Raw genomic sequence first — 27,279 nt, 5'->3', positions numbered from 1 at the left:
GATATCTTTCACAGGCCTTGTGGATCAGTGAAGAGGCATGCCTGTCCCATGAATGCGGCCCAATACATAAATCCCTCTTCACCCAGAGGCCTTTGTATCGCAGCCCGGCAGTTGAACAAGAGGTCTTGAACTTGGCAACAATAGAAAGACTTTGAAGGCTTTACAGTTGGGCCGACATACTGCCGCAGACTCCAGCAATATTGGGATGGAGAAAGACTAAATCTTTAAATAATAACAAGAGGAACAGTGTGAACATCTGTCTGGCCTTGTCATTGATGACAAAAGGTTAGAGAGTGTTATGATGAAGTGTTTTTCCGGGGTGGAAAAAAAAGCAGATGAAAAAAACCCAAATCAAAATAGAATTAAATACAAACAACAGATGGATCATAAAACATTAAAAAAAACACAGTTATGGATCATGCATGCACTGTCTTTATTAGCCACAGTGACAGAGCTCTCTGCCAGGCAATCCACCACTTTAATCCAGCCTAAAATATTTTAACAATCAGGGTATTGGATGGATTTGAAGTGCATGGTCCCCAGAGGATGAATCCGGCTTGGCGGCCCCCTGACTTTTTTCTCTTGCGCCACGAGCAATTCAAACATACATTTACACTCAAGTCAAAGTTTACACTTCTAATACTCCAACATGAAAAGACAACATTGATATTCATGGTTCCGAGAGATTAACAACTAGGTAGTGTGCACTTGCTAAGAGTGGAGGGGCCATTGAATGTGCTTCATTTGATATGGGGAAATATGGTGTTGTATCGTCATACTCACAGACTGAAATGTCTTGAATGCCTTACAATCACATCGACTCATTTGAAAGGTGCTTTAAGTGAGCGGATAATAAATAACTTGCTGAGAATAAAAAGCCTTTGGGCTAGTGTCTCGATTTATGTTGTGATAATAGCTTGAACATCATGCTTTAATAGTCAGACGGATGACCTGATTGGGAGAAATGCGTCATCAGAAGTAGTCACTCTGATCAATATATGGAGCGTGTTCTGTAACTCCAAAATCTTAATGTGACAGACAGACACACACACACACACACGCGGGCGGTTCATGCTTGGCAGGGGAAGGCGGTGATATCCCGTCCAGTGCAGCTGGTGTACAGCCTCTAGGCAGCCCTGTGCTATGGGAGGGAAGCCTGGTTTGATTTTAGTCCAGGGCAAACCAGGACTTTCACATTCCTGCTTTTCAATTGGAATGAATGTATTTGTTACTGCCTGGGAGACTGATATAAATATATGCTTACATGTGTGCATTTGAAGGAAAAGGCCCTGGAATAATGATGTCTAAGGTGAAGTGTAATGATCCATGACACTTTATTTTTTCTTACTCTCCGACTCATTCTCCAGGCTGGAAGGTCCTGCTGCTGTCACACAAACTACAGCTTGAACTGTTGGAAGAAAAGAGGTTAAAAAAAAAAGACAAAAGTCGAGTGTATTGTGGGAAAATCTGGTATATAAAGAGGATCTGGAAAGGGTAAAGCCTGTTTCATCAGGAACGTCTAAAACTCCTCTTCATCACATCTTGGAGAAAAGAGGAAGAACAAAAGAACAGAAGGAAATTGGAAGCAGAGTGAAGGCAGCTTATCAGCTCCCATCCAAAAAGCCTGCAAGAAAGGGAAGGAGGAAAAACTCAAAGCAAGGCATCAAATGGCTTGGCGTTGTCGAGGGCTCCGGCTGAAACCCTCGTGGAACCAGCCAGGTCACTCCCGAGACAGAAAAGTGACCCTGCTTTGGATTCATTTCAACCTGACAATGTCTTCCTGCTGAGAAGATGTTGTCTTTGGTAACAACAATCTCTCTTTCACACTGGGGATCCAGGATTTTATCAAATGACTTTGCTGGAACCGATCTCTGCTTGAATTCATTCTGAGCCTGGAGAGGTGCGTTTCTCTCTTTTCCCCTTTCTGCCAACACTCCCGATGACCCAAACACAACGTAGCGAGGTCTAAACAAGTCTCACATTGGAGTGGATGTGCTGTCCATGCTAAAAGGATGAGCAATGCATGAGTTATTAGATTTATAGAAAGTGCTCAACAGTTTGCCTGGAAGCGAGTAATGATTCATATTCCGAATGGCTTGCAGATGCTGTGGGTGCATAACGTGTCTGACAAGCAAATCAACTCGTAATTACCCCTCAAAACCACATCCACGTTTGTTTACTGAGGTGTTTATTCACGTGCATCCCAAACGAACATCCCTCACACCGCTAGGATCTCACTTTTATCACAAACGAGACACTCGTTAAATCAACCGCTCCACTGCCTGGGAACCGTATTGAAGTCCGTCACAGATTCTTTCTTATTTAACCACGAACACACATGTTTGCTGACTCACCGTATTCTCATTTCGCTGACCAGACACAAAACACACGCTCCGGAAAACCTTTGGAAATCTTGGTCGACTGCATCTCCAGTCCGCCCTGACCTCACCTGAGGGGCAGCACGTTTCCCATCTCACACCTAGAGGTTTGACCATCACACATCCTGGATGTGATTTGGGGACTGCTGGCTTTCCTTGAGCATAATGACACAATGAGTGACAAAGTAAAGTGGGAAAACTAAGAGAAACGGCGGGTGGAAATAGATGGAGAGGAGTTAAAAGAACGGGATGCGGTATTAATAAGCGCAGGTCAATATCGGGCTGTGCGCTGGGCTTTACGTGACAGCGTGCCTTTCACCATTTGCTTCCCATAAAGGCCACATGGAAACGTTTAGCCGGCTTAAAGCAAATCGGCGCCCATTGTCTTGGGCCCGTAACATTTGCTACTTGTTTTTTTAGGTCACTTTCTGAAAAATAAAGGCAGCTCCAATAAAAAAAGAATGCGAATAACATAAACTAAAATCAGATATAGAGTCAAAACTACGTGTGTGCCGATGGGAGACACCAAACTACACGGTCCGAGAGACGAGAGGCGGGAGATGTCCTTCTTCCATAGAGCGCACGTGTGTTTCACAACTAGGGGGGATAGAAAGGAGGGGAAGACGACACTAGATAAAAAATAGCATCTTTGAAGCGTTTCCTCGTGCTTAAGAGGGAATCTAAAATGCATCAACAACGACTTTTTCTTCTGTTTTCATGATGCAACAACATCTGCAGTCTTGCAAAAGGAATCGCAATCACAGAGGGACGGGTCGTGAGGAGTGAAGTCATGGCGGAGCGTTAAGTTTGTGCTCTTCAAACGTTCCCGTTTGATTATCACCCGCTCCACGTGAGAAGACACACAACTCTCACCAGACATGCAGGACGACCTTTAAATTCTTTGGAGACCAAACTTAAAAATAGCCTTATTGCGTGTTTACACAAGTTCCTTCTAGTGTGCATTAACACCTATTTGTGAGTACGGCGGTTGTGATAAATTCATCCCAAACATTGTCATTATACAGCATGCGTGTATTCATGTGTGTTTGTGAAGTCAAATACCTGCGAGCAGATGGCGGAGTGATACCGTTTTTACAGAATACCCAGCTGTCAGTCCGTCCCCCTGTGAACACGGCTTTAATTGTGCCAAGTCATTTACGTCGAGCTTTTGCACTAATACTATTTCCTGCGCACTTTCCATCCAACATCCCCCTCACAGGCCTGTAGGGCGCATGATGTGTGCCCGTAATGTGTTGAGAGCTCGCCTAATGGCCCGCCAGGCTTATTGCAAGCCGACTGCTGTCGGGGTGCTTCCCCTTTCCATTATTCATCCTTTTAAATGAGCACTGCCCCAGACAGGAGTAGGCAGAGACTTAAGACGGTGAATAACACGATGAAATATCATCTTAATACGTCTTCCCCGTAGGTATAGAGACTGCATGTTGTCATTTTTTGTTTTCCAGCCAAATGAAAGCTACAGTCCATATATTGGCATCGGCCACTTACTGCAAATGGTCGGCTCTTTCCATATTCATAACTTGAACCTTGTATTTATATGTTCTGGCAGCTCGAGAAATTACTCCCACAAATAAGGGAACGTTTTCCTCCCACAATACCCACTCCAGCCTTATACTGGGAACGATGCTGCCTACAGCTGAGCAACGTTATGTGCACAGCAACCTCTGGTGGCTCTTTGGCGAAGGTCACTTCAAGTGCCGGAAAACTAAAACTGGAAGAGCAGAAAAGGGTTCAGCTGTAAAATGGGATGTGTAGAGCCCGAAGGTTTCCAGCGGCTAATAGCTGACAGATTTCTCCGAAAGGAAATCCATATCTGATAATGTCATCCTCCAAGCAGTACACGTGGAGTTAGGTACTGATTTTATTCATCTTTTAGCACAAAAACAATTTAAAAAAAAAGAATTCTAGCTGCAAGCAGCGACGTGCGGGTCCTCGTCCCTCCGTGTACGTCGGGGTCCTGGCTGGACCCCGACTCCCTCCGCCGAGGACGCAGGCCTGTCGGTCCCACGTGTTACCGTCCGTCACGTAACGCTGACCTGCTTTGGCCAGTCGGTGGCGTTTGGACTCTGAGTGAAAATAAGCGTGTCGATATCCTCAGGCCGTGACTTTTATCAAGCATGACAAGTTTGGGGCAGAAGTAGTAGGTGGCGCATTGACCATTTGACTATTAGTTCACACAAATCTAAATGGCTGACTTCCGGTACGGTTAGTATGGTCACATGACTTTCTTTTGGGTTTACATAGCCTACGTTACATATGGCTTAAAATTCATATTTGTAGGTGGGCTCCATCGAGCCATACTGCCATTTTGAAGCATTAAAATCATATCAGGTAACTACATATTTGACTTTAAATGCGTGCGCTAAGTTTAGTTACGTTTCGAGCATGTTACATTGGTTTATCACCATGCTCCGACTCGCCGCCCTTCAACATTCTTACAATTTTCTCAGTGAATTATCAAAGTCTTAAGTCTATATACCGACTATACCGACGTATTTCACAGGGATCTTAATCTGTGAGAGCGGTAGAAAAGTAGAAAACACAACTTCCTGTTGCTCTAGGTGGTGCCAACTTACATTTTCATGGCGAAAGGTGTTTGTTGCCGCTGCTCCGAACATAGTTTAATATTTTTTAAATCTTTTGATAGGATTTGACTGCTAATGTGCTAATGACCAGATATTTGCTTCTAAAACCAGACTTGGAATTATTTGTGCATGTAAACATTACGCATGTGTGCGTGTGAATGACCGCTTGTGTTTCTAGTTATTGACGAGGTGTGCAGTCGGTCTGAACGAGCAGTTCTGTTCGTTACTTCCGAATGATGTAAAGCCATTCACAGGTTTGACAACTGGAACCAAAACACAGATTACTTCCATGACCCCTGAACAAACATAAGAAAACTGTTATTGTTTACCTTTGCAGAGCGACAGTGTGTGTGTGTGTGTGAGATCCGTGCAATGAATTCAAGCTCCCGTGACTATCCCAGACACATAAAAAAAGTATTATATTAAATATGTCGCTTTTATTTGACATATCTACCTACATAAATTAACATGCCATATAATTGGCAGAAATAGAGTGTGATTTCATAAAAATAAAAAAAGGAAAACAAACAAGACATACAAAAAAACATTACGATGGAAGGCTTCCGAGCCTTGCACCAAAAAGAAATAAAACATTCGATACATGGCCAAATGAAAAGACATAATTATTTTTGAGAAACAGGACCGATCGTTTAAACAGGAAATGAAGAAAAAGTGACTTTCAATGAGGGATGGAGTGAGATAAAAGGCCAGAGGCATTCTCTTCTTCTCAGCAGGAACATTTCATGTCAGCGTACACACACCTCAACGTTTCCTTCAAACTGGGAGCAAAGTGCCAAGGAGTTGTTTATTGAGATATACCTCTCATTTTGATGTTTCCATTCAGAGTTAATTCATCCTCCGGCAGTGTTCCTCGTGTGACTCAGTCTGCCCTGATTCAGACAAGAAGATGAAGGAAGGATCTTTTCGTTTCCATCAATCGTCTCCTGCTGGGAGATTTTCTTCAATCCTCTTGATGAACTTCATGCGTATCTCGGTCACATTGTCCCCTCTCAGAGTGTCCTGAGCGAATCGCACATCCACGGCCATCTGGACCTAAATCAGATACATAAATCACTCGCATTGTTATCAACATGAATTGGAGCTCACATTTGTACAGTGAATATATGGACTCCTCCGAGTCGTGTAAATGTATAGTGAGTGGACCGTACCATCTCCAGGGATCCTCTGAGGACCCCACACAGCAGGTTGGAGTAGACCAGCGTGCTGTGTTTGTCCGGCAGCTCCACAAAGTCCACCAGTGGGTTGCTCTCAAGGATGAGGGAGAATTCATCTCCCGCTGGGCTCCAGTTGGTCACACTCGGGGTGATTCCCAGGTACATCTTGAATGCAACCTAACAAGCACCACCACACGGGGGGTGGAGTGAATGAAACAAGTAAACAATGCAGGATTACTTGATTGAAAACGGTTATGTTTGATTCCACATTCATTTTGCTGAAATTCCTAAATGGTCTGACACTTGCCATAATAAGTAAGAAGTATTTTTAAGACAGACTGAAGCAATAATATTAGTTAATAGCACCAGAACTTAAGTGGTGTGATTAAGTTGTGCCTTCTGAAGAAAACAAACTTCTATATACATTTCACTGACGAATGACTGAGTTGGTTTCATGGTGAAGAAGTCACATGATATCCTCAGATTAGGTTATCAATGCACCCTGTCCTCAACGACATGACCCTTCTCTTCATGACCAAGAGGCGGTTCCCCGAGCTAGTATTCGGTTACATCTGTGAGATAACTCCCCTTTCAACGTCTGCCTGCGTCTTCCTGTCTTCAGGGGAGTCTGACTAATGTAAAACAATACAAGGATGCGTTAGAAGGTTGGGATGAATACAGAGAGGAAGCTTGAAGTACAACATATCACAACAGCAACATGATCGGCCAGGTGCCGAGTACTGATGTTGTTTCAGACCGTAACTAAGAGAACCTGGACAGTGGAGCAGAGAGCGGGTATCACACTTTCTGAGGGATGAGATTACATTTCAGAATTTTCCCTAAACCCTCCCAACATTCTCCTTTCCCTCATTAACTGTGGCTCCATCAACGTCACACTCTCCAATCTTTCTTTTTCTCGGTCACGTTCTGATTGGCCTGGTGAAGTACATTTACCTTAGCAATGACATCGGCTGTTTCTCGGAAATCCTGACACCTGCCGATGCTGGAACGTGAAAGGAAATCCTCGATGAGTCGCACGCCGATGTTATAACCCCTGAGAAAGAGAGAAAGACAGACAGAGAGAGGGGCAAGAGAGATTATGTTTTTTTTCTTCATAATCGAGGAAAAGTGCTATTGAGAACTGAACAAATCCATACGGAGTCATTTTTGTGTCATACACTTGGCCAATAATAATGATTATGATTATTATGAATGCCAAGTCAATCTTGAGCCAACTGATGCATCCTGATTCTCACATGGTCTGCCTCAGACTAACGCAGCCTTCTCAGGCCGGGTAAGACTAGCCTCATCATGACTGACCTTAGGGAGAGCTTAAGGTTCCTTTACTACCAGGCAAGCAAAGAAAATCCAGTCCAAAGTCCTGTCAGCCGGACAGGATGTTTAGAATTTCTGAGTTCTGAACCCAATAATTTTTCTTTATCTTATTTTGTGGGCGAACAGTATCCAAAATTGCCTTCCAGAGATCGTCTCTCTCACCTTCGTAAAAAACACATAATCAGTGAAGTTACAAGAGACACAGAAGTTTGAGAAATAAAAGCTGCTTATGTCAACGCTATGCTCGAGTGTATGCCTGCGTGCAGTAAATTATGAATAGACCACTTTAGACTTAATCCAATAAACAAACTATCAAAACGTACATGAATGGATTACTGACATGCACTCGAAGCAGCCACACAGTGCCGTGTATAAGTATCCACCAGGTTTGTTGTTGTTGTTATATGCGTGCATGTGAAGCCTTTCATAACAGGTTTGTATCTACTGATATCATTTGACAGCTCATGTGACACTATTGTGTGGAGCTACAGCTGGGTGAGAAGAATGACAGTCGAGTCGACCACTTACATCTTATCCAGTTGTTTATTGACCTCCTCGTCATTCTCGTAGTCTTTACAGAGCTGGGTGACCAGGGCTCCGTAGGTCAGCGTGAACAGCTCAGAGTTCTAACAAAGAGAACAAATTATCTTCACGTTATCGGTGCTGAACATGATTTGTGCTCAAAATTATACGAATCACACATGTAGAAAGCTACCTGGCTAGTCCGTAAATTACCATAACAAAGAGCGAAGTGAGAGAACGATCCTATCAGGCAGAAAGAGTCCAAAGACAAAACTCCGATTTTATTTTGCCACTTTCACAGATATGCTGAACAGGTCAGGAGGAATCAAGGTAAAATTATATAAAATATATATGTTGGAACAAGTAGCCACTTGTAGCTCAGTCTTTAAAGTAGTGTAGACACATACCGTGCCTCTCTCAAAGCTAGAAAAACACTCTGAATACTGGCTTAAATGTCATTTAGACACAGGTTTCTGCACAATGAAGTTCAACAGACCATAATATGGACAGCTCGTAGTGCAGACTTTAAGTTGAACAGTAATACAAAAGCAAATGTACACTTCAAAATGCATTTACTTGACATATCGCAGTTATTGTTGTATTCACTGCAGCTTTAACGTTACAACTATATGTGCCACCACTTTTAACAGAACAAACACAGAGTAACGCGATGACAGACCTTTGACGCTGCGTACTGTAAATAACTTATATATGTTGTCATCAAACACGATGGACTTCATCTAAAAAGGAGGCGACCGCGGTCCAGATGCGTTAGCTAACTACTTAGCATGAGTGCTACAACAAATTGACTACACATTCTGTCAAAGCCAGAGTGATTTAACTGTGAATTGAATCAACTAGTCAAGCGGTTCAAGTGTATATATTCCTTTCACGTATCTAGTCACAGCTGTCAAACAGAGGCAAACGACTGAATAATATGAATTTAACTCGCAGAGGTAACTAACGCTCGTTTAGTAGCCAGCTGTTAGCTCGTCGGCCAATCTGCAGGCGAGGCTATCCGGGTTTGTTTGCTTTTAATCCCGCGGGAGTCGCCTACCATCTTCTTGCTGTCTGATGTTCGGTTGGATTGCCTGGACATTGTGGATAGTGTTACGGGTTTACGACTCGATATTAATCCTTTATTTATTTAATTCTGGCTTAGTAGCTCGGTATTTCCGTAATCACCAGCGCAGTCACGCACCTCCACTATAATGTCAAGCACGCGAGATTGAACCGCGGACTTCCGGTTATACTGTAAAAGTTTAAATCGGAGTAATATAACAATCAATTTGTAAGGTTACATAAAAAGAACATATATTACAGTACATTTTACAGTCTGTGGAAGCAGAATAATATATATTATATACAATAATATGTACACACAGGTAGAATAGATATGGCTATTTTCACAGTGAAAATATTGCACAGGTTGGATTGAATGAAGTGATTGAGTGTTTTGAGTGTTTTAAGTGTTAAGTGGTTTGTGGTCTACTGGGAGCTCAGCTGGTTGTACAGCCTGACAGCAGCAGCAAGCAATTAAGTGCTAAAAAAGTGCTGAATTTTCGTTGATTGGACATATATGACATATATAATAGGAGACAATTGTGAATTTTATTTTATTTGTTCTCAATGCAAACTAACCTTGCATATATAAAATCTTTTTTTCCTGCTGCTGCTGTCAGGCTGCACAACCAGCTGACCTCCCAATAGACCACAAACCACTTAAAAAAACCTTTAACACTCATTCCCAATAAACCACAAAAAGACTTTAAAAACACTTTAATCCCTTTAATTACTCCAATCTGTGCAATATCAATACATAGTGAACAATAGCTATATTTGTTCTGCCTGTGTATAAATACTATTCAGCTCCTGTTAATGATGTACTATTTTTTTATTACTTCTTTACTATGTATTATTTATATCACTTAATGACGGTTGTACTTGTCTTTGGTATGCACTTCACCCCTTTGCTGATGTAATCATGGACATTTTTACACTGCGGGATTTATAAAGGATTATCGTATTCTATAGAGTTCCCTCGTTAAAGGAGAAACAATCACAGGCTTTATTTTGAAAACAAAGTCGTCTTTTGTCCAGTATTTTCTGAGGTAACTTTACTAGCTCGTCGCTCTTCTGTCAGCTCTCTCACCAACGTTTCCTCGGATGTTTTCCTCTTGGCAGGTTGTGTTATCGCCCCCTGGCGGCCTGGAGGGGCAGAGGGGCCCACAGGGAGACCTGCTCCTTAACCCTCCTGTTACCTTAGGGTCAATTTGACCCCATTCAATGTTTAATGTCGGTGTTCTTTCGGGTCAATTTGACCCCAGGCTGTTTTTCACTGTGTCAAACATATAAGAAATATCAACTTTTTTATATATTTAAAGGGCTATTTAGGTAGTCAACAAACAAACATAAAGTACCTCACACTTAAACTTGGAAAACAATATTAATTCTAATAATTTTCTGGAGGTTTTAATTGCTGGGGTCAAATTGACCCCAAGGGTAAAATATGTCAGTAAATATAAAGGTAACAGGAGGGTTAAACATTGAATGGGGTCAAATTGACCCTAAGGTAACAGGAGGGTTAAGAACGTCTTATGATTGACCTCAGGGGGGCAGTATACGTAATATGTTGACAGTAAGAGAAACCAAACGACCTGTCATTTTATTTATTGATCTTTAAAAATATATATATATTTTATGGCATTACAGAAACAGAACAAATAAATAAATATTCACACTTTGGCTTTATTTTCATTAAAAAAATTATATGTGTGTGTGCGAGAGAGAGAGAGAGAGAGAGAGAGAGAGAGAGAGATGTCGGTACAGGTCAGAGATACGTTACAGATGCGTCTTTCACTCGACCTTACATTAGCCTTCATGTCTACGCTCTGTGTTCAGGGAGTTTTCTTCCGCGTTCCGTCTTGAGAGGTATCAGTATTATTTTGCATACTCCGCGTGCTGGTTGGCTGAGAGGACCATTCATCCCATCCTGGCCAAAACAAACTCACCCTGCCACAGCGAAGAGGAGGGACCGCGGCGCATCGGCTTTTATTTTGTCAAATAAGGCGCACATCGACCAAAGCCGTCTTCGAACCGCAGCGGCTGTCCGTCGCCTACAGAGGTGGACTATAGTGCAATGATGACGGGCAAATCCGTGAAAGACGTGGACAGATACCAGGCTGTCCTCAACTCTTTACTGGCGCTGGAGGACAATAAATTCTGCGCTGATTGCCAATCTAAAGGTAAGTCGTTAGCAATGCCCAGCGTCCCGCATACGTCCAGGGGATGAATCGGCCAGCTCGCTTATTTACTACCTCGATCATGCGGCGGTGCGTTCATTGTTCCTCGGCCAAGTGAGTACTCCTGTGTGAGACAAGGTCCCCAGATGGCTGGAGCGTGTTGCTCCATCGTGCCAGCGAAGTAACAGGGTATAAGGTGCATCTATTATAGCAATAGATACGTATTATATTAGAAATACCTTTCATTGAAGAGTTGTTTGTTGTTGTTGTTGTTGTTGTTGATATTTCTGGGCAACTTTATTTCATGATAAATGAGCAAATTAGATAAGTGAGAATGGCTCCCTGAAACCCGATATAGCAGACATGGAGATAGAGTATCAGTGCTGACTTTGAGTCACCCTGACCACACTGCTCCTGCAGCCTGAAGGCAGATGGGCCACAGCAAGATGCATCACAGCATTCACACATTATAATTGGGATTATTGGGAGGCACTCTAAGACTACCATCAGTATCTACCTATAGTCTGAGAATTAAAGATGTTCTTATAGGTTATTTTATATACAGTATATACAAATCACAGACACACACTCGATTATATGTGGCCTTGAACTGTGCCATGAGCTATTTGCTGAACCTGTTTTGTCATGCTGCTGGGTAAACACTGCAGATTTGGTCACAATTTCAGTTGGAGACTGAATCAACAAAAACAAAGAGATCCATTGAGTCGAGATTGATAAAACAGGCCTCCCCACAGCATGTCCGAGAAGTGGTTCAACAGGGAAGCAGCATATCACTTCCGCTTGGCTTCCACTGCTCCCACCTTAGTCATATATTCTCAAGTGAAAGCCCTGGATGTATCACTGCGGGCTGAAAGCTGTATGACAGCAGCCCACTGCTCCTTAATAAGGATGGGTTAAATGCAGAGAATACATTTCATATATGTTTATAACTATATGTAATATGATGATAAAAGTATTTCTTCTTCTTCTGAATGATATGAGTAAGCAGCTCCCCATATTCAACAGGGATTATTAAGCTTTATTCTGTAGCGATGCATTCAGGTTCAGATCTGTGTTTGCTTCTCTTAACAAACAAGTAGACAGACAACAGCAGATAAGTCTGATTTGTACAAAGCACACTCACAATCAATACGTATTTGAAGCTTCTCTCTGGATGTTTGTGCCAGGCTGCCTCTTTCATGACAGGGGGGGAAACATGTGTAGTGCGTGTTAACAACGAGTGTTTAGTTAGACTGAGTCTCGAAGCTCCCTCTCAGTTTATATGCTTGTTGTTCATTTGGGCCAACATCACAATCTGGTTGTTTGTTCTGGCGTCTCTCTTTACATTTCTTCATCTCTGGCTGCCTCTGTCGCTCTGCTCATTCACAAGACTGGGGCTGCAACTCCCTATCTCTTTCAGGAAGCTGACAAATGCAGGTAAAAACATGTGGAGTGCAACAAATGTTCCACAAGAATCACTAAGCGGGTCAGATGGCTGCTGGGGGGAAAAACAGTTGCCGAGAGACTGTTTTTTTTCTTTTATTTACAAGTAATCTCAACTAAAATCACAAATTATAGCTGAAATGTATTCTGCTAACTCAAACCGTAATCTGAGAGACAGATTTATTTCTTGCTTTATGTCACTGTTAAAACACCAAACCAAACTTCCCCATTGGAGGTGAAGTGTTTTCATCACATCTCGTCTTGGACACACACACACAGGACATTCACACACAACGGCTTGACGTGTGCGGCGCTTTGTTGAGACGACATGGGATGTCGAGCTCTTAGTTGGATTCTATTCAGAAACTTCACCGCGACATTGTGAATGCTTCCAGATCATTTGACCTTTTGATGTTTCTTTTGTTGAATAAGATATAAATCGGACTGCAGACGTTGTTGGACTCAAAGCAAACGCACTTGTGACGATTCATGTCACTTTTATAAAACACTCTGTGATCAGACCCCTGGAGCTTATCTAAAGGCTGGACTGGCTAAACGCAGATCTAAAATAAATAAAATGAGGCCAGGTTGTTTGCGTTTGTGAAGTGGTGGACCTTGAAGAGACAGATTTAGATCATGTTGGATTCAACTGTTCTTGTCTTTGATTTGCTACCTGGCACATCTTGCCATCGGCCTTTTTTCTCTTTTTCTCGCATCAAACATGCAGATTGTTGATCTGTTTTTGGATTGGCTTGACCTCACAGTGCAACAGACTGGTCTAATTAGTCTGCAGATGAGATTAGGGGTTAAGGGAGAGAATAGCAACACCACACACATCCCAGCAGCAAGAATGCTGAAATTGTAAGAAGAGAGAGATTTCTTTTCATAATTTAGTGGGCTTTTACTATTTAACCCTCCTGTTACCTTCACATGAACTCACCTCTTTTACCCTTTATGACCACAGCAATTAAAACCTCCAGAAAATGATTAGAATTAATATTGTTTCCCAAGTTTAAGTGTGAGGTACTTTATGTTTGTTTGTTGACGACCTAAATAGACCTTTAAATAAATAATAAAGTTGATATTTCTTATATGTTTTACACAGTGAAAAACAGCCTGGGGTCAAATTGACCCCGAAGAACACCGATGATGTGTCCAGGACATGTAAAACATATCATGTGAATTTGATGTTTTCCCAGTTGTCCCCAATAAATTAGGAAAAGTCATGAAATATGAATTTAAAAAAATGATGTCAATCATTTTTTTAGAGATGTTAAACATTGAATGGGGTCAAATTGACCCCAAAGGTCACAGGAGGGTTAAAGAGTAATATCCGTCATGGTATGCAAAATGAAAATGCTCTGTTTGCTTTTAACAACGCAATAGCATCGAAAGGTTCCACATCACTCTCATTTCCCACCTTTTTTATTTCATGAAACTGTGTCAGAAAGCGGATCTAGGCGAGAGGCATTTCCCCTTCTTCCTGATTAGCACCTTTCCCGGTGTCTCCCGTCTCAGTGTTACTCGCGGCTGCACAGGATGACGAGCTCGCGCTCTCACAAGAGAACCACACGCGTGTGCACGGCTCGGTCGCCTGGATGTCTCCTCTCCTTCCTGGACTCAAGTCAGGCTTTTGACCATATGGCTAGTGATGAGGTTTGGTCTAATCTTGTTTCCCTTGACATCGATTACTGTGCGTTTATCACACACACACACTCCCCCCCCCCCCCCCCCCCTCCCGGTGATTGAAGAGGAAGTGGTGAGACGTGTGGAGCCAAGTGCGTGCTTACAGCAGCGCATGAAAACAGAAAGGCACATTAACGATGCTGTTAGGTCATCCCTACCTACAGTATGCTTACTGTACAGACACTGCAGCAATTCACTGATCTATCTTCTTTTTGACTGCAGTTTAGTGCCTGTGCTGTCCAACTTCCTGTCTGTCCTCTGTACCACCTGACTTACTGCGTTCTCTCCTCTTCGACTGCCTCACTGTGTGAGACTGTTACTGTCAATCGTCAATACTGCCAGGAAATAATGAAGAGATGACCGAGGGATGGTGAGGCAGGTACACACTGTTGTCAACACGTCAACCTCTGGCTTCAGTCTCAAGGGGCTGCGTACGGGTGTGTGTAGGTGTGTGTGTGTGTGTGTGTGTGTGTGTGTGTGTGTGTGTGTGTGTGTAAAAGCCTCCATCTTTTATTGTCTCTATTGTACTTGTGTTTACTTACACACCGGGTACCGGTTGCCGTGGAGACATCACCTGGTGATATATTGCCCCCACCACCACCACCTAGTCCCCTAAGCCCTCACACCCTAAAATCTCATCCAATCAGACGCCAGAAGGGATTTCCTTTGAAACAAGGAGGTGATTGGCTGTTTGTGTGCCCTGGCTGGCATCACGGTCAGAGTCTACCAGTACGAAGGAGAGGGTGGCACGGTGGTGGGAGTCTTCAGGATGCCTCCATGGCCCGATAGACCTGTACATTTCTTCTGGAATATAACATGGTCCCAGATTTGTTGTGTGGTATTTTGATTAGCTATAACATATTCCCGTTTTTTTCTATACCCTCGCACGACTACTGGAGGGCTCCTGGGAGTTTGCCGAACCGGCCTACATGTGCTTTGTGGAGCAGGCTAGAGAGATATGATGGCCATGTTTCTCTATGTTCCAAATATCTTGTATATATTTGTGTGCATCTAAATGCACTCTCTTAAAAACTATGACAAGTGTACAAATAGGGTAGTTTAAAGTGACACTCGCCATGATCTCAAGGACTTGTCTTGGGGGAGGAGCAAGCGGGCTCTCATCCTTCTCTGGAACGGCTATATTAGTCTTTTGGATCTCCCTCATCCGCTGATGGTCTTAAAGCTAGATGTTGACCGACAGTCTGAAAGATGAGGTAATAAAGCAGGGCCCCCTTAAGGTCCCCATCATGTCATTTGATGTTGGTCTTTAGTGGTGTACTGTATATTCTCAAACTGAGTTATAAATTAAACAATGTACATGTTGCAGGTTGGGATAGTATTGATTCATCTCTTATGTTTATAGAATCCATATAATGACAGGTCTCTAACATGCACATACAGTGCAGAGAGTATACAATAATATCAGTTATAGGATGAAATGAAGCATCCAAAAATGTGTTTTGAGAAGAACCTGAAGCCTGCAGTGATGGAGTGTCTTACTCATCTTTTGATATACAACCCAACTACAGCTCAATGACTCACCTGCAGGACTGCAGTCGTGACACTCGCATTGCAACACAGATGGTGGGTGTGCATTAGTACATTATCAATGTGGGTCCATCTGCTTCGCTCAGACTGGGACTGGGTCAGTGGGAGGCCTCCGGGTTTCTGGATTGGTTTAGATGCTGCGGGGCTGGAGAATGAGACGAGTGTGTGTACATGAGTGTGCGTTTGTGTGGAGCCGTGGGAGGGCTTAGTATCCACTGATGACTGAGCCTCTGTGGGATCAACTGGGTGCTGCAGAAAGCAACGTTTATCCTTGTGGGATATAGTCTAATGAGCCATATGCACCTGCTCGTGTGTGTGTGTGTGTCTCTGTGTGCAAGTCAGTGGGAGTGTTATGTATTATTTGGGGATTTGGTTTAGTTTATTGGATATGAGGCATCACATACAACTACAAAAACGCCAAGGATGACACAATAATGTCTACTTATATCCATTCTGGACCTGGATAGCTATGATTTTGGAGTCCCTATCAAACAAACAAACAAACACATTGTATTATTCTATTTCCATATTTAAGATGATATACAACCTTTCACAAACAGGAGAAATTCTTTGCAGTTTAGGATTACTTTCCAGGCACGGATTTTCCTTTATTTCTGAAGGGGACACGATGGTAATCTATAAACTGAATGTTCAATTCTTCCTCGTTAACATTAAACATGTTACATAGTTACATTAGCATGATAACGTGTATTAGTTCACTTTTCCAATTTCCAGTTTAACTAAATTTGACCATGTAATATTGATTAAACTGTCTTGTTAATGTATGTGGAATTAACTGCTGTGGTGGATTACAACCTAATGTATACAGCCAAGACTTTTGGGAAACTGTAGGTAAATAAATAATAATCAACGGCAACCATGCCGGTGAATGAATTGCATTCAAAATCAGACTGAGAAAAGTATACTGTGGCATGCATACAAAAATTACACTTTGTGGCCCTTTAAATGTGAAATTGTGTTTCAGGAAAGGATCAAAGTTAGAGGAGTACTGGGGCGAGAAAGACTGAAAGTGAGAGATTAAAAAATGAAAGTAGCCAGCGAAGGTCCTGACAAGTGTTGTAATCCACTTAATGGGGTGTGTGGGGGCAGCGAGGTTCATTATAGACCTCTGTTGGCACTCGCTCTGCGTGTAATACCCCCTGCACTGTAAATCACAGCAGGCCACCAGACTGCTAAAGTCCACCATTTGATGATTAAAAAACCCTCTTGCTTGTCTCTGTTGGTGTATCTCGCCCCGGCTCTGCCTTCTCCTCCCCTGCTTTTGACATCCGCAACCACATTCATCCATCTCTGATCGCCCTGTAAAAATGTGATCGATTTATTCGTCGAACCTTACTTTGAGCCTCAAAGGAAGTTGTTGGGAAGAAAGGAAGAAGTTTACTCATCGCTGTCACTCAACTTTGGAGAAATGTACACTGCAATGCCGACCCTGTTACAGAGTCTGTCTTTCCTTTTTTTAGAATTATATTCCTCCTACTCTCTCGATTAAATCTGTTGAAAGTACCTGGAGGTGTGCATTGTTGTTGTTTATAGTTTCTTACTCAAGCCCGGCATTGATTAGAACCAAAGAGGCTGCTGTGGTGCGGTGTGCGGATGTGATTCACTTTAAATAACTCACCTTCAATTCTGTTCCCTCTTCCTTGGTTAATGCGGTCGGCACACTCTTGGACACATTAATATTAGCCATCTTGTAAGCAGATTAGACATACAGTACACTTGTGCTCCCACCACTGGACACATGAACGCACACGTTTTCGGGAAAGAATGAAAGCAGCGGTGTTTACTTTCATTGCCGTGTATGAGACATTTGAGTCAAAACTACAAAGGTCAGCCTCGTGGTGGAGGTAGAGGATACAAGTCGGGGGAACTCGAAAGTCACAAGGACACATTGACTGTGAGCTAAGAATAGTTTTACAGATTATATGGAAGTCCTTCAAATGGTTGTGGAGCTATTTCACTAAAAACCCAAAATCTTAAACTCATGCTGGCGCCAGAGGAAAAGGCCGAGGATCATAAGAGTCAAAAGGATTTATCCTCTGTGCCCAATAGATGTATCCATCAAAGCAGTGGACCAACAGACCCACATGGGCACCCCGAGAGTCCCACCACCACCACCACCACCACCACCACCAGCCTGGCTGAAAGGAGATTAACAAGTCAATACAGTATATGCAGTAACCAAAAAAACAGCAACGATGGTGGCAAAAGCCCAGAAAGTGAGGGTGGAGAATGACACAGAGAGGGAGGATTAGAACTGTGAGCGGGAGATATGGACGGACAGAGGAGAGGAGGAGGGAGGCGGCGGTGGTGGAAGAGAGAGATAAGAAATGGCGGCCAGGACACAGAGGAGCATTAGAATGAGGAGGAGAGGGGCAAACTAAATCCAGCCTTGAGGGAGTTCTACACAATTGACAATGTCTCTGTCTCAGTGTCCGTCACTGCCAACGTTTACAGCAGCTAAGCCGGCTTTGCGGAGTAATTCTATTATTATTAGCCAGCATGGCGGCTAACGCTGCAGCCAGACGGTCAGGGTGATGGACGTCCTGTCAGCCTGGCGCTACTTCTGCTGTTGTTTCTTTGCATTTTTCCATCCATTGATGTCTTACTCGTTCCTAATTACCTTCGCATTGAAAATGCGGAACGTTATGTTTTGATCGCCGTGTATTTATTAATTTATTTATTTATTTGTATGCGTGTTATTCGCATAACACAAAAAGTATTAAACCGAATCGCATGAAATTCGGTGGGATGATTGGTTATTATCCGGGGACCATTTGATTAGATTTTGGGATCGATCGGGTCAAAGGTCAAGGTCATGAAAAGGTCAAAATCTTCTTTTTACCATAGCACGGTCAATTTCTATCCAATTGGCATGCAAATAATGCCAAAATGTTCATAATTCAATGCCCAATCTTGTGATATGCGAAGGTATGCACTCTACCGAGTGCCCGTTCTAGTTTGAATATGCAGCATGCAAACTTTGCAACCCAGACATAGATGAAAAAATATATAGAGTCGGTGTGATGATTTTCTTTTAACGATGCAAGAAGAATAACCTTTTCAGCATTCACAGTTCAAGATGCCAGCGAGACGGGAGGCTAATAATTGACACCCAGCTGCTGTAAAGGCGAAGGTCTCGTGTGTGTCCTCTTCTGAAACTCAACTTCCTCTTTCATTTGCATAGAATGGCCTTTCTTCTCCACTGCACAGTGGCTTTGCCAGACAGGAGAGGCCAATGAGGAATCCAAAGCGGAGTCGCTCCTCCATCTAGTGGTGCAGAGGCCACGGTGCATCCACTTGTAAAGCAAGGACTCATCGGCGAGATGAGACGAGGCAGAGGGTGGCAGGAGGAGGAGGAAAGAGAGGAGGAGGAGGGGCAAGAAGGGAGCGAGATGTTAGGAGAGACGGGGTGGGAAGCGCCAGTATTCTCTTTGAAGCTGCCAGTATTCTCTGAAGAGGACGGTTGCATAATTTTCAGCAGAAACATTGCACAACGGTGTTGTTTTTATTTCCCCCCCTTCTCTCGGAGTTGTCTGTTCCCGACACGTTCCTAGACAGCGAGGCACACAACACGGTACGGGGCTTAAACCTACACAGCTCTACGGGGCACTGGGATGTAACCATTAAGACAGATATGGTAGCAAGATGGACAAAATGGCCCACTTAGATAACCACACACACACACACACAGAGAGAGAGATGAGTAATCATCCCTGCAGGTTTCCAGGGTTTGTGTTACTTTCCACTCCCCCTCTCTCCTCTCAGTCTCAGTTATGTAGGCTAACTCTTCTATTGGATCCCGCTCTGTGTCAGGACACTGCATGACTTACACTGGATTAGTCGACGTCCCAGCGGAATCCAAACTCCTAATTTAATTTCAGGCTTGTCTCTCTTTAATTGGACTTAAATTAATCAGAGTTGTTCTCATCCTTCTTCTCGCGATCCGCTCGCCTGCGGACTCGAACAGTCTATTATACTTCCTGTCTCTTTTTGCTCAATTCCTTAATCACCCACCTTTGAAGACCCTCTGCTCTAGATTGTAAACACTACCTTTGCCTCTCTGCCAGGTCCAAGATGGGCGTCCTGGAATTTGGGCATATTCGTCTGTATCCGCTGTGCTGGTATCCATCGAAACCTGGGGGTCCACATCTCCAAGGTCAAATCTGTCAATCTGGACCAGTGGACACAGGAGCAGGTCCAGGTCAGAGGTCACACCACAGATTAAAAAAGTTGGCAGATATGGAATGTCAAAATGTATAACAACCAGAAATGTAATGTGTCTATTGGTGAGATTTAGGCGAGTAAGCAGATATTTCTTTTAAACATGTGAAATATATAGAATACGTGCCACAATAACAACATATTCACTCACCAGAGCTGGGGTACAGCACATTTTTTCTAGGCTTGTAGAAAAGAGGCACACATCTTGTAAATAATGTACAAAGCACAGTAATATACATATATTGATATAAGCTTATTGGATTGAGTACAGTGTAAATGTTTCCCTTGTGGTGTTGGATGAAGTACAATCAAAACAACAGCTTTCAGTCTTGTGGTACAGAAAAGCTGCGATGAAGATATAGTTGTTATATTGGATAACCCAGGCCAGCTTTAATGTCGTAATGAGTCAGATTTATTTCTCCTTTCCTGTAAAGTCTAAAATTGTTACTCCCTTGTTCCCCATAATCTTGTTTTCTTCCGTTGCACCATCCACTTGTTATTTTATCAGTTTGTATTCATGCAATTAAATTATATTGAATGTTGTATTAAAAATAGACTTTTCTTTATACAACCAACAGTAATATTATCAAACCCTGTGTTAATATATCAGCAGGGGAAAAACAACCAATTTAGAATGCGTCAACATTTACTTGCCTCATCCAGAAGAGAAAGAAACCATTTATCATCAGCATGCAGCTCGTTTTTCTGGCTCTGACAGTCAGCATTGTGCTTCCCAGTGTGATCATTTTCCAAAAGTCAGCATCTTTATTTTTCTCTTTTCTCTCCATCCATAAAAATAATAAACACTCATTTCATTGGCAGAACACAAGTACCCTGGATATCATACATTTCATCATTAGACTGCTTGAAAAGGAAACGATGTGTGTGTTGTGTTTCGGTGTCACAGTGTGTCCAGGAGATGGGGAACGCCAAAGCCAAACGTCTCTATGAGGCTTTCTTACCGGAGTGCTTTCAGTGCCCCGAGACGGACCAATCAGCAGAGATCTTCATCAGGGACAAGTATGACAAGAAGAAATACATGGACAAGGTCATTGACATCCAGATGCTTAGGGTGAGTCCACACACTCGCTCACACACACACACACAGGGAGAAAGCTGTGTGCTTGTTTGCGTCTCGGCAGAAACAAAAACTGCATCACGTACTTTATTGTCTCGCCTCTTTTATTCATATCTCCTACTGTCATGATACTCTTGAGCAGGGCCATTCTGCCTGAAGTGTCTGCTTGTTCAACAAAACTGCTTGTTTTGCTCTGTACAGAAAGAAAAGAGCTGTGACAATATACCCAAGGAACCAGTTGTGTTTGAGAAAATGAAATTGGTGAGTACTGGCTGAATCACAGCGATAAGAGAGAACTGATCTTCCTTAAAGGTTGTTCGATTTCTAGCATTCAGCGGATGCTCTGGTGCAGAGTGAGCGAGTGTCGCAATAGATTGAGCGGGTGAGTGCTAGGAGAGGAAGAGTAGGAGCTAAAGAAAGAGGAGAGGGTGTCAGACAGAGGTTGACTTATTGGTTTTCAGCGAGCAGGGTGAAAACTGGGAGTACCGTAACTATTCTGACTGGACTGGGAAGGTCAAGATTCTGGATTCAAGCTCATTTGACACACATTTACATCGGATTTCTCTGTTGTGACAGAAAAAAGACTTCAGCCCCAAGACAGATCCCCAGGCCGTTACAGACCTGCTTGGATTAGGTATTGCACCTCACACACATGCACTCACTAACACGCATGAACAGCATAGAGGGAAGAGAAAGAAACAGTGAGAGATCTAGACGGGTTGTTCTTGAACGGCGGATCATTTTGAATAATCATACATGCTTCCATCTACCCGCTATCAGATGCTCCTGCTCCAAGTGCGGCAGTGTCTAATGGTGGAGGATGTGTTCCAGACAGTAATGAGAGCCTGGCGGTGTCCAATCCAGCTCTGGTGCACTCTGCACTGGATTTGTTCAGCTCCTTGCCAGCATCCTCCTCTGCTTCCTCCATTAAAACCACGGTAACAGACTGCACATACTACACACAGTGTGCTCTCCACAAAGCCATTATGTCTGTAGCCATGCTATTTGCACACCTCTAGGGGGCCAATGGATGTCAGTCGGTCGAACATTTTGGTCCAGACGGAAATCATTTTGGATGGATTGACGTACAATTTAGTACGGATATTTATAGTACCAAATAGAGGTGAAAGGAGGTTTGTCATACAGACTGAAATCTTGGCTGGATTACCAATAAATACAGACATGAATGTTGCCCTTGAGTTGTATTTACTTTCGTGATCCCCTGATGTTTCATGTATCGTCATCACCAGGTTAACATTTCTGTTTGTTAAGCCACCTGCAGAACTTTCATTCCCACCCACCACAGTTGTACTTTTTAACTAAGATGTAGAACATACACTACTGTTCAAAAATGTGGGGTCATCCAGACAATTTCGTGTCTTCCATGAAAACTCACTTTTGTTTATCAAATGAATTGAAAATTGAATATAAAATATAGTCAAGACATTGACAAGGTTAGAAATAATGATTAATATTTGAAGTATTAATTTTGTTCTTCAAACTTCAAGCTCAAAGGAAGGCCAGTTGTATCGCTTATATCACCAGCATAACTGTTTTCAGCTGTGCTAACATAATTGCACAAGGGTTTTCTAATCAGATATTAGTCTTCTAAGGTGATTAGCAAACACAATGTACCATTAGAACACTGGAGTGATAGTTGATGGAAATGGGCCTCTAGACACCTATGGAGATATTTCATTAGAAACCAGACACTTCCACCTTGAATATTAATTTACCACATTAACAATGTATAGAGTGTATTTTTGATTAATTTAATGTTATCTTTATTGAAATAACAGTGCTTTTCTTTGAAAAATAAAGACATTTCTAAGTGACCCCAAACTTTTGAACGGTAGTGTACATGCTAAACAGCCACTTGGGAGCATTTAGTTCAAAGCACCCCTCTGCCTCACAGAGCGATTGATTGACTATTGTTTAAATTTGAGATACCATTTGAGATAGCGTGTGTCGCGTTTGTCACCCGCACTTTCATCCTTTCACTGTTGACGATAACATTCTCCCGCCTTCTCCTCGTCTCCCGATTCATGCCACCCTGGTGCCCTCCCGCTCCAGCCTGTTTCCAGCTCCATGCCTCAGAGCAGAGTGACTGCATCCGTGCCCGACAACCTCAGTCTGTTCATGCGTTCGGCACCCAAAGCAGAGGAGGGCACTGTCAAGAAACTGTCCAAGGACTCGATTCTGTCCCTTTACGCCTCCACCCCCTCAGTGCACGCCAGCAGTATGTCGACTCACGGTGAGGCAAACCTTCTCTCCAATGTTGTTTTCTCCATGATTCCTTCAGTCTTAATTTGATGTGTCAGTTGGTTTCATCATAGATATCAAATTTACATTATTCATTTATTACCAACTGCCTAAATGGCTCCTTTCTGTCTGTGATTATTTTCAGCAGGCTTGTACATGAACCAAATGGGATACCCGACACACCCCTACGGATCGTACCATTCTTTAGCCCAAGCAGGTGGGATGGGAGGTTCCATGATGCCGTCACAGATGGCCATGATGGGACTTCAACAGAACGGCATGATGGGACAGCAGGGCGTCATGGCTCCACCCTACATGACCCAGGGCACGGTGGGTCAGCAGCGAAGTGGGATGATGGTGCAGCAGCAGAATGGCGTTATGGGACGACAACAACATAGTGGGATGATGGTGCACCAGCAGAATGGCATTATGGGACAACAACAACACAGTAGGATGATAGTACAGCAGCAGAATGGCGTTATGGGACGACAACGACAACAGAGTGGGATGATGGGGCAGCAGCAGAATGGCATTATGGGACAACAACAACACAGTCGGGTGATGGTACAACAGCAGAATGGCGTTATGGGACGACAACGACAACAGAGTGGGATGATGGGGCAGCAGCAGGTTGCCGGTTTACCTCCTCAGCAGGGAGGGCAACATGCCCAGCAGCTACAGTGGAACATTACCCAGGTGTGTGTGTGTGTGCGTCTGTGATTGTTTTGGAGGTGGTTGAATTTGGGTTGTAAAAGTTCTGTTCATGAAGTGTGTTTTGTGTCGTTCAGATGACTCAACACAACGGCGTGATGGGATTCAGCAATCAACAAACGGGAGGCTCAACAACTCCAAACTCGGCGCACATGACAGCACACGTTTGGAAATGATTTCGTCCATCCAGGAAGTGATGTAACGCCTATGACCGACAAAAGACGGGCAAACTAAGTTGAAGGAATCTGTGGATCAGACTCTCCATGAGACATTTTCTAATGCAAGGGAGAGAGAAGAGGAGGAGGAGACGGGTGTGAAAATGAACAAGGTTTGGAAAACCACGACTACCTCGCTTTCTCTCTCCTCTCGGACCATGCTTCCTCTTCTCGACACATCCACGGCCATGTTTTGCATATTTCCATGTTTGCCTTTCGAACACTTTGGTATGATGACCAAGACAACAGGGTTCAGAGGTTCACTGGTTGCGCGTCTTTCTTTGTATCTAATATGTGGGAGTGTGTGCGCACACATCTGCTGTATGTGGGTGTCAACAAACTCAAGAGAACAGTTTGTTTTTTGGAGAATTTTACAGTTTTTCTTACTTGAACAGAATCAGAATGAAGGTTAGCAGAGCTAAACTCAATTGGTTTGTGTGCCTGCATTTCAACATTTATTGGAACAAGATGCATTTTTGCAAGGATAAGGTGTATTGATTTTAAATGTGTTGTATAGTCAAACATTCCTATGCTTATTTTCTTTTTTGATGGGACTTCGATGAAAAGATTGATACAATTCCACTCATGAGTCTGTACACCAAATATGAGGCTACCACCAGCAGATGGTTAGCTTAGCTGAGCATAAAGACTGGAAATATAAAAGAAGAACTAGCCTGGCTTTGTCCTGAAGACTTTGAATGTTTGCAGTTTGAACAAATGATATGTAAAATGATAATTAATGGGTTTAAATATGCTGGAAGCTGGATTTTGATTTGATTTTGTAACAGAGCCCGGCTAGCTGTTGCCACCTGTTTCCAGTCTCTGCGCTAAGCTGTGCGGCTAATGGCGTTAGCTTCATCGTGCAGACACGAGACTGCTGTCGATTTTCTCTTTCAACTCTTGACGAGACAGTGAAATAGCGTTCAGCTTATCTCAAAACCAAATAATTTGTTTAACCATGCATTGATAATGTTTCTTAACAATATAATATAATTAGCTTAATTCAAGCCGCAACCATATTTGTGAAGCAGCAACTACGGATGTTTTTCTAGCCAGCTTTCAAGCTCACTGAGGAGTCATTTAGGATATTAGCCTTCTGGTTCGAGGAGAATCAAACTAGCTTATGCTAAGCTAGTCTCTCTCGTCGCATCTTCAAGGTAAAGGCATTAATGAATAAGCCTAGCTCTGTGTAAGTAGAAAACACTTGTAAAATATGATAAAAAACAATATATCCCCTTCCTAAATAGTTATTCTTCTGTCCAACAATATAACGAATGTAAGAAATCCCTTCATGTGTTGATAAGATCTTAAAGCAGCTACACAACCGACCAAAACAGCCCGTATTTATGATGTCTTCTACCCAATAAAAACAGCTTCTTTTAGAATCAATATATAATCTTGAAGTGTCTAAAATCCAAAATTGGATTTGGGAGACCAAAGATCAACGCTAGCTTTATTATGGTTGTACAGTATTCCAATGCTTTCTTACATCTGTGCAGCCGCTTAACTAGTGATTTGTATAACATTCAACTCAGCAGTCCTTTAAAAGTGCGTTTGGTCTACCGTGTTCTCACATGATGAATGTCTGGGCATTTCAATTCACTGTGCTACTTTCTCAGCAAGAGTGGGACATTTAAAAAGTCACTTGCATGTATGTAAAAGTTGAGGTAACGTTCACACACCTCAAGTTAATCTACCTTCTACAATAGAGGCCTCAAATAATGCTGAATGTCTGTAAGTAAGAGAACTAGAGAGGTGGGGACAGAGGCAAAAGATAACTTCAAGTACAGATGCGCCATGTTTCAGATTCTTCCACTGAATTGCACGTAGATAATGTCTATCTGGCTCTGATTGTATATACTGTTTGTTTCTTGAGATGTTTGAATGTCTCTCTTTGAATGTTTCTTGTCAATCGGTCTCTGGTCAAGACCGACAACATGTCTCAATGAATGTGGGTCCTGAATATGTTTCAGGACTTGTACAGGACTCATTTTGCATACGTGCAGCTGAGGGTGCATTTAGTTTTTTGATATTCTACGACTTCGTCAAGCAATTTACACGAGTGTCTTTTGAACTTCTGCGGTCAGCAGAACCATAGTTCAACTATGTTATAATGTCATAACGTCAAATTAGGAGCTAACTGTGACCAGGCTAGCGCAACTAAAGGTCACTCGGGGGGAGATTATAATTTGCCCGTGCGACATTGTGAAGAGAAAAGCGATTGTATAACCACAATCTGATCACCTCTCAACATTTTAGTTAACCCCTCTACACCTCTACCAAACAAGCCGCCCCTCTCTGTGTCCCGATTTCTCTGCAAGGCGTTTCTAAAAAAATATACACATTTTTATAAATGCATGACACTGTTTGTGTAAATATTCTGTCTTTTATTTTTAAGCAGTTGGCTATTGTGTTGCCACTTTGAATGTGAGGGCTGAAAGAGAAATACATGAACAGACAGGGCATAACATTCTTATTAACTGCTGCCAATGAGCAGCCAGTAAACATTTCCCTTTCAGCAACCTTCCAGGTTTTTCTCTTTCGATTTGAGCTCCTTTGGTGGCCGTCGAGGCGACAGCGTGACTGCAGCAGTCACGTCGTCTGCCGAGAAGACAACGTGTCGTCTTACAACCTTCAGCTCGCCATGGAAGAAGCAGTATAAAGCCTTTAGTTTGCTCGTATTCAGTTCCTTTTTTTGTCCGGTATATTTTCTGTGAAATAAGAGTCATTAAAGGAATGTATCTTTTTATGTACCTGTCAATCAAAAGATATTGTGTACTTTATTCTTTATCAGAATATCTCTTTATCGTGTGTCCCTTGAAGAAAATTGCTGAATGTG

General features: G+C 42.8%; 2 protein-coding genes across 3 annotated transcripts; one reads left to right on the top strand and one right to left on the bottom strand.

Moving 5' to 3' along the window:
• Positions 1-5,398: 5,398 nt before the first annotated feature.
• Positions 5,399-9,220, bottom strand: trappc3 (trafficking protein particle complex subunit 3). The gene is made up of 5 exons (XM_056412331.1): positions 9,071-9,220; positions 8,020-8,117; positions 7,111-7,210; positions 6,151-6,333; positions 5,399-6,034 (listed from the first exon to the last, which is right to left on the bottom strand). Exons 1-5 carry the CDS (start codon positions 9,110-9,112, stop codon positions 5,915-5,917), a joined length of 543 nt encoding a protein of 180 aa, XP_056268306.1. The 5' UTR covers positions 9,113-9,220; the 3' UTR covers positions 5,399-5,914.
• A 1,635-nt stretch (positions 9,221-10,855) lies between these two features.
• smap2 (small ArfGAP2) lies at positions 10,856-27,279 on the top strand. 2 transcript variants are annotated; one of them, XM_056419400.1, is made up of 9 exons: positions 10,856-11,258; positions 20,021-20,154; positions 21,082-21,246; positions 21,454-21,513; positions 21,829-21,886; positions 22,033-22,190; positions 23,326-23,506; positions 23,663-24,210; positions 24,303-27,279. In XM_056419400.1, the coding sequence occupies exons 1-9, from the start codon at positions 11,153-11,155 to the stop codon at positions 24,399-24,401; spliced, it is 1,509 nt and encodes a 502-aa protein (XP_056275375.1). In that variant the 5' UTR covers positions 10,856-11,152; the 3' UTR covers positions 24,402-27,279. The 2 variants fall into 2 exon arrangements, with proteins under 2 accessions (XP_056275375.1, XP_056275369.1); XM_056419394.1 differs by having other exon boundaries at positions 23,660-24,210.

This window comes from Pseudoliparis swirei, chromosome 1, assembly GCF_029220125.1.
Source record: "Pseudoliparis swirei isolate HS2019 ecotype Mariana Trench chromosome 1, NWPU_hadal_v1, whole genome shotgun sequence".
In the NCBI taxonomy this organism is placed as follows: Eukaryota; Metazoa; Chordata; class Actinopteri; order Perciformes; family Liparidae; genus Pseudoliparis; species Pseudoliparis swirei.
The sequence above is the reverse complement of the archived record's forward strand: the minus strand, read 5'-3'. Positions and strand labels throughout refer to the sequence as shown.

Excerpts from the sequence above, each read along its gene's own strand:
- smap2 (XM_056419394.1), top strand. The coding sequence starts at position 11,153 with ATGATGACGGGCAAATCCGTGAAAGACGTGGACAGATACCAGGCTGTC. Across the intron at positions 11,259-20,020 it reads CGCTGATTGCCAATCTAAAG|GTCCAAGATGGGCGTCCTGG; the intron begins GTAAGTCGTTAG and ends CCTCTCTGCCAG. Across the intron at positions 21,247-21,453 it reads TTGACATCCAGATGCTTAGG|AAAGAAAAGAGCTGTGACAA; the intron begins GTGAGTCCACAC and ends TGCTCTGTACAG.
- trappc3 (XM_056412331.1), bottom strand. The coding sequence starts at position 9,112 with ATGTCCAGGCAATCCAACCGAACATCAGACAGCAAGAAGATG. Across the intron at positions 8,118-9,070 it reads CATCAGACAGCAAGAAGATG|AACTCTGAGCTGTTCACGCT; the intron begins GTAGGCGACTCC and ends TCTCTTTGTTAG. Across the intron at positions 6,035-6,150 it reads TCAGAGGATCCCTGGAGATG|GTCCAGATGGCCGTGGATGT; the intron begins GTACGGTCCACT and ends TATCTGATTTAG.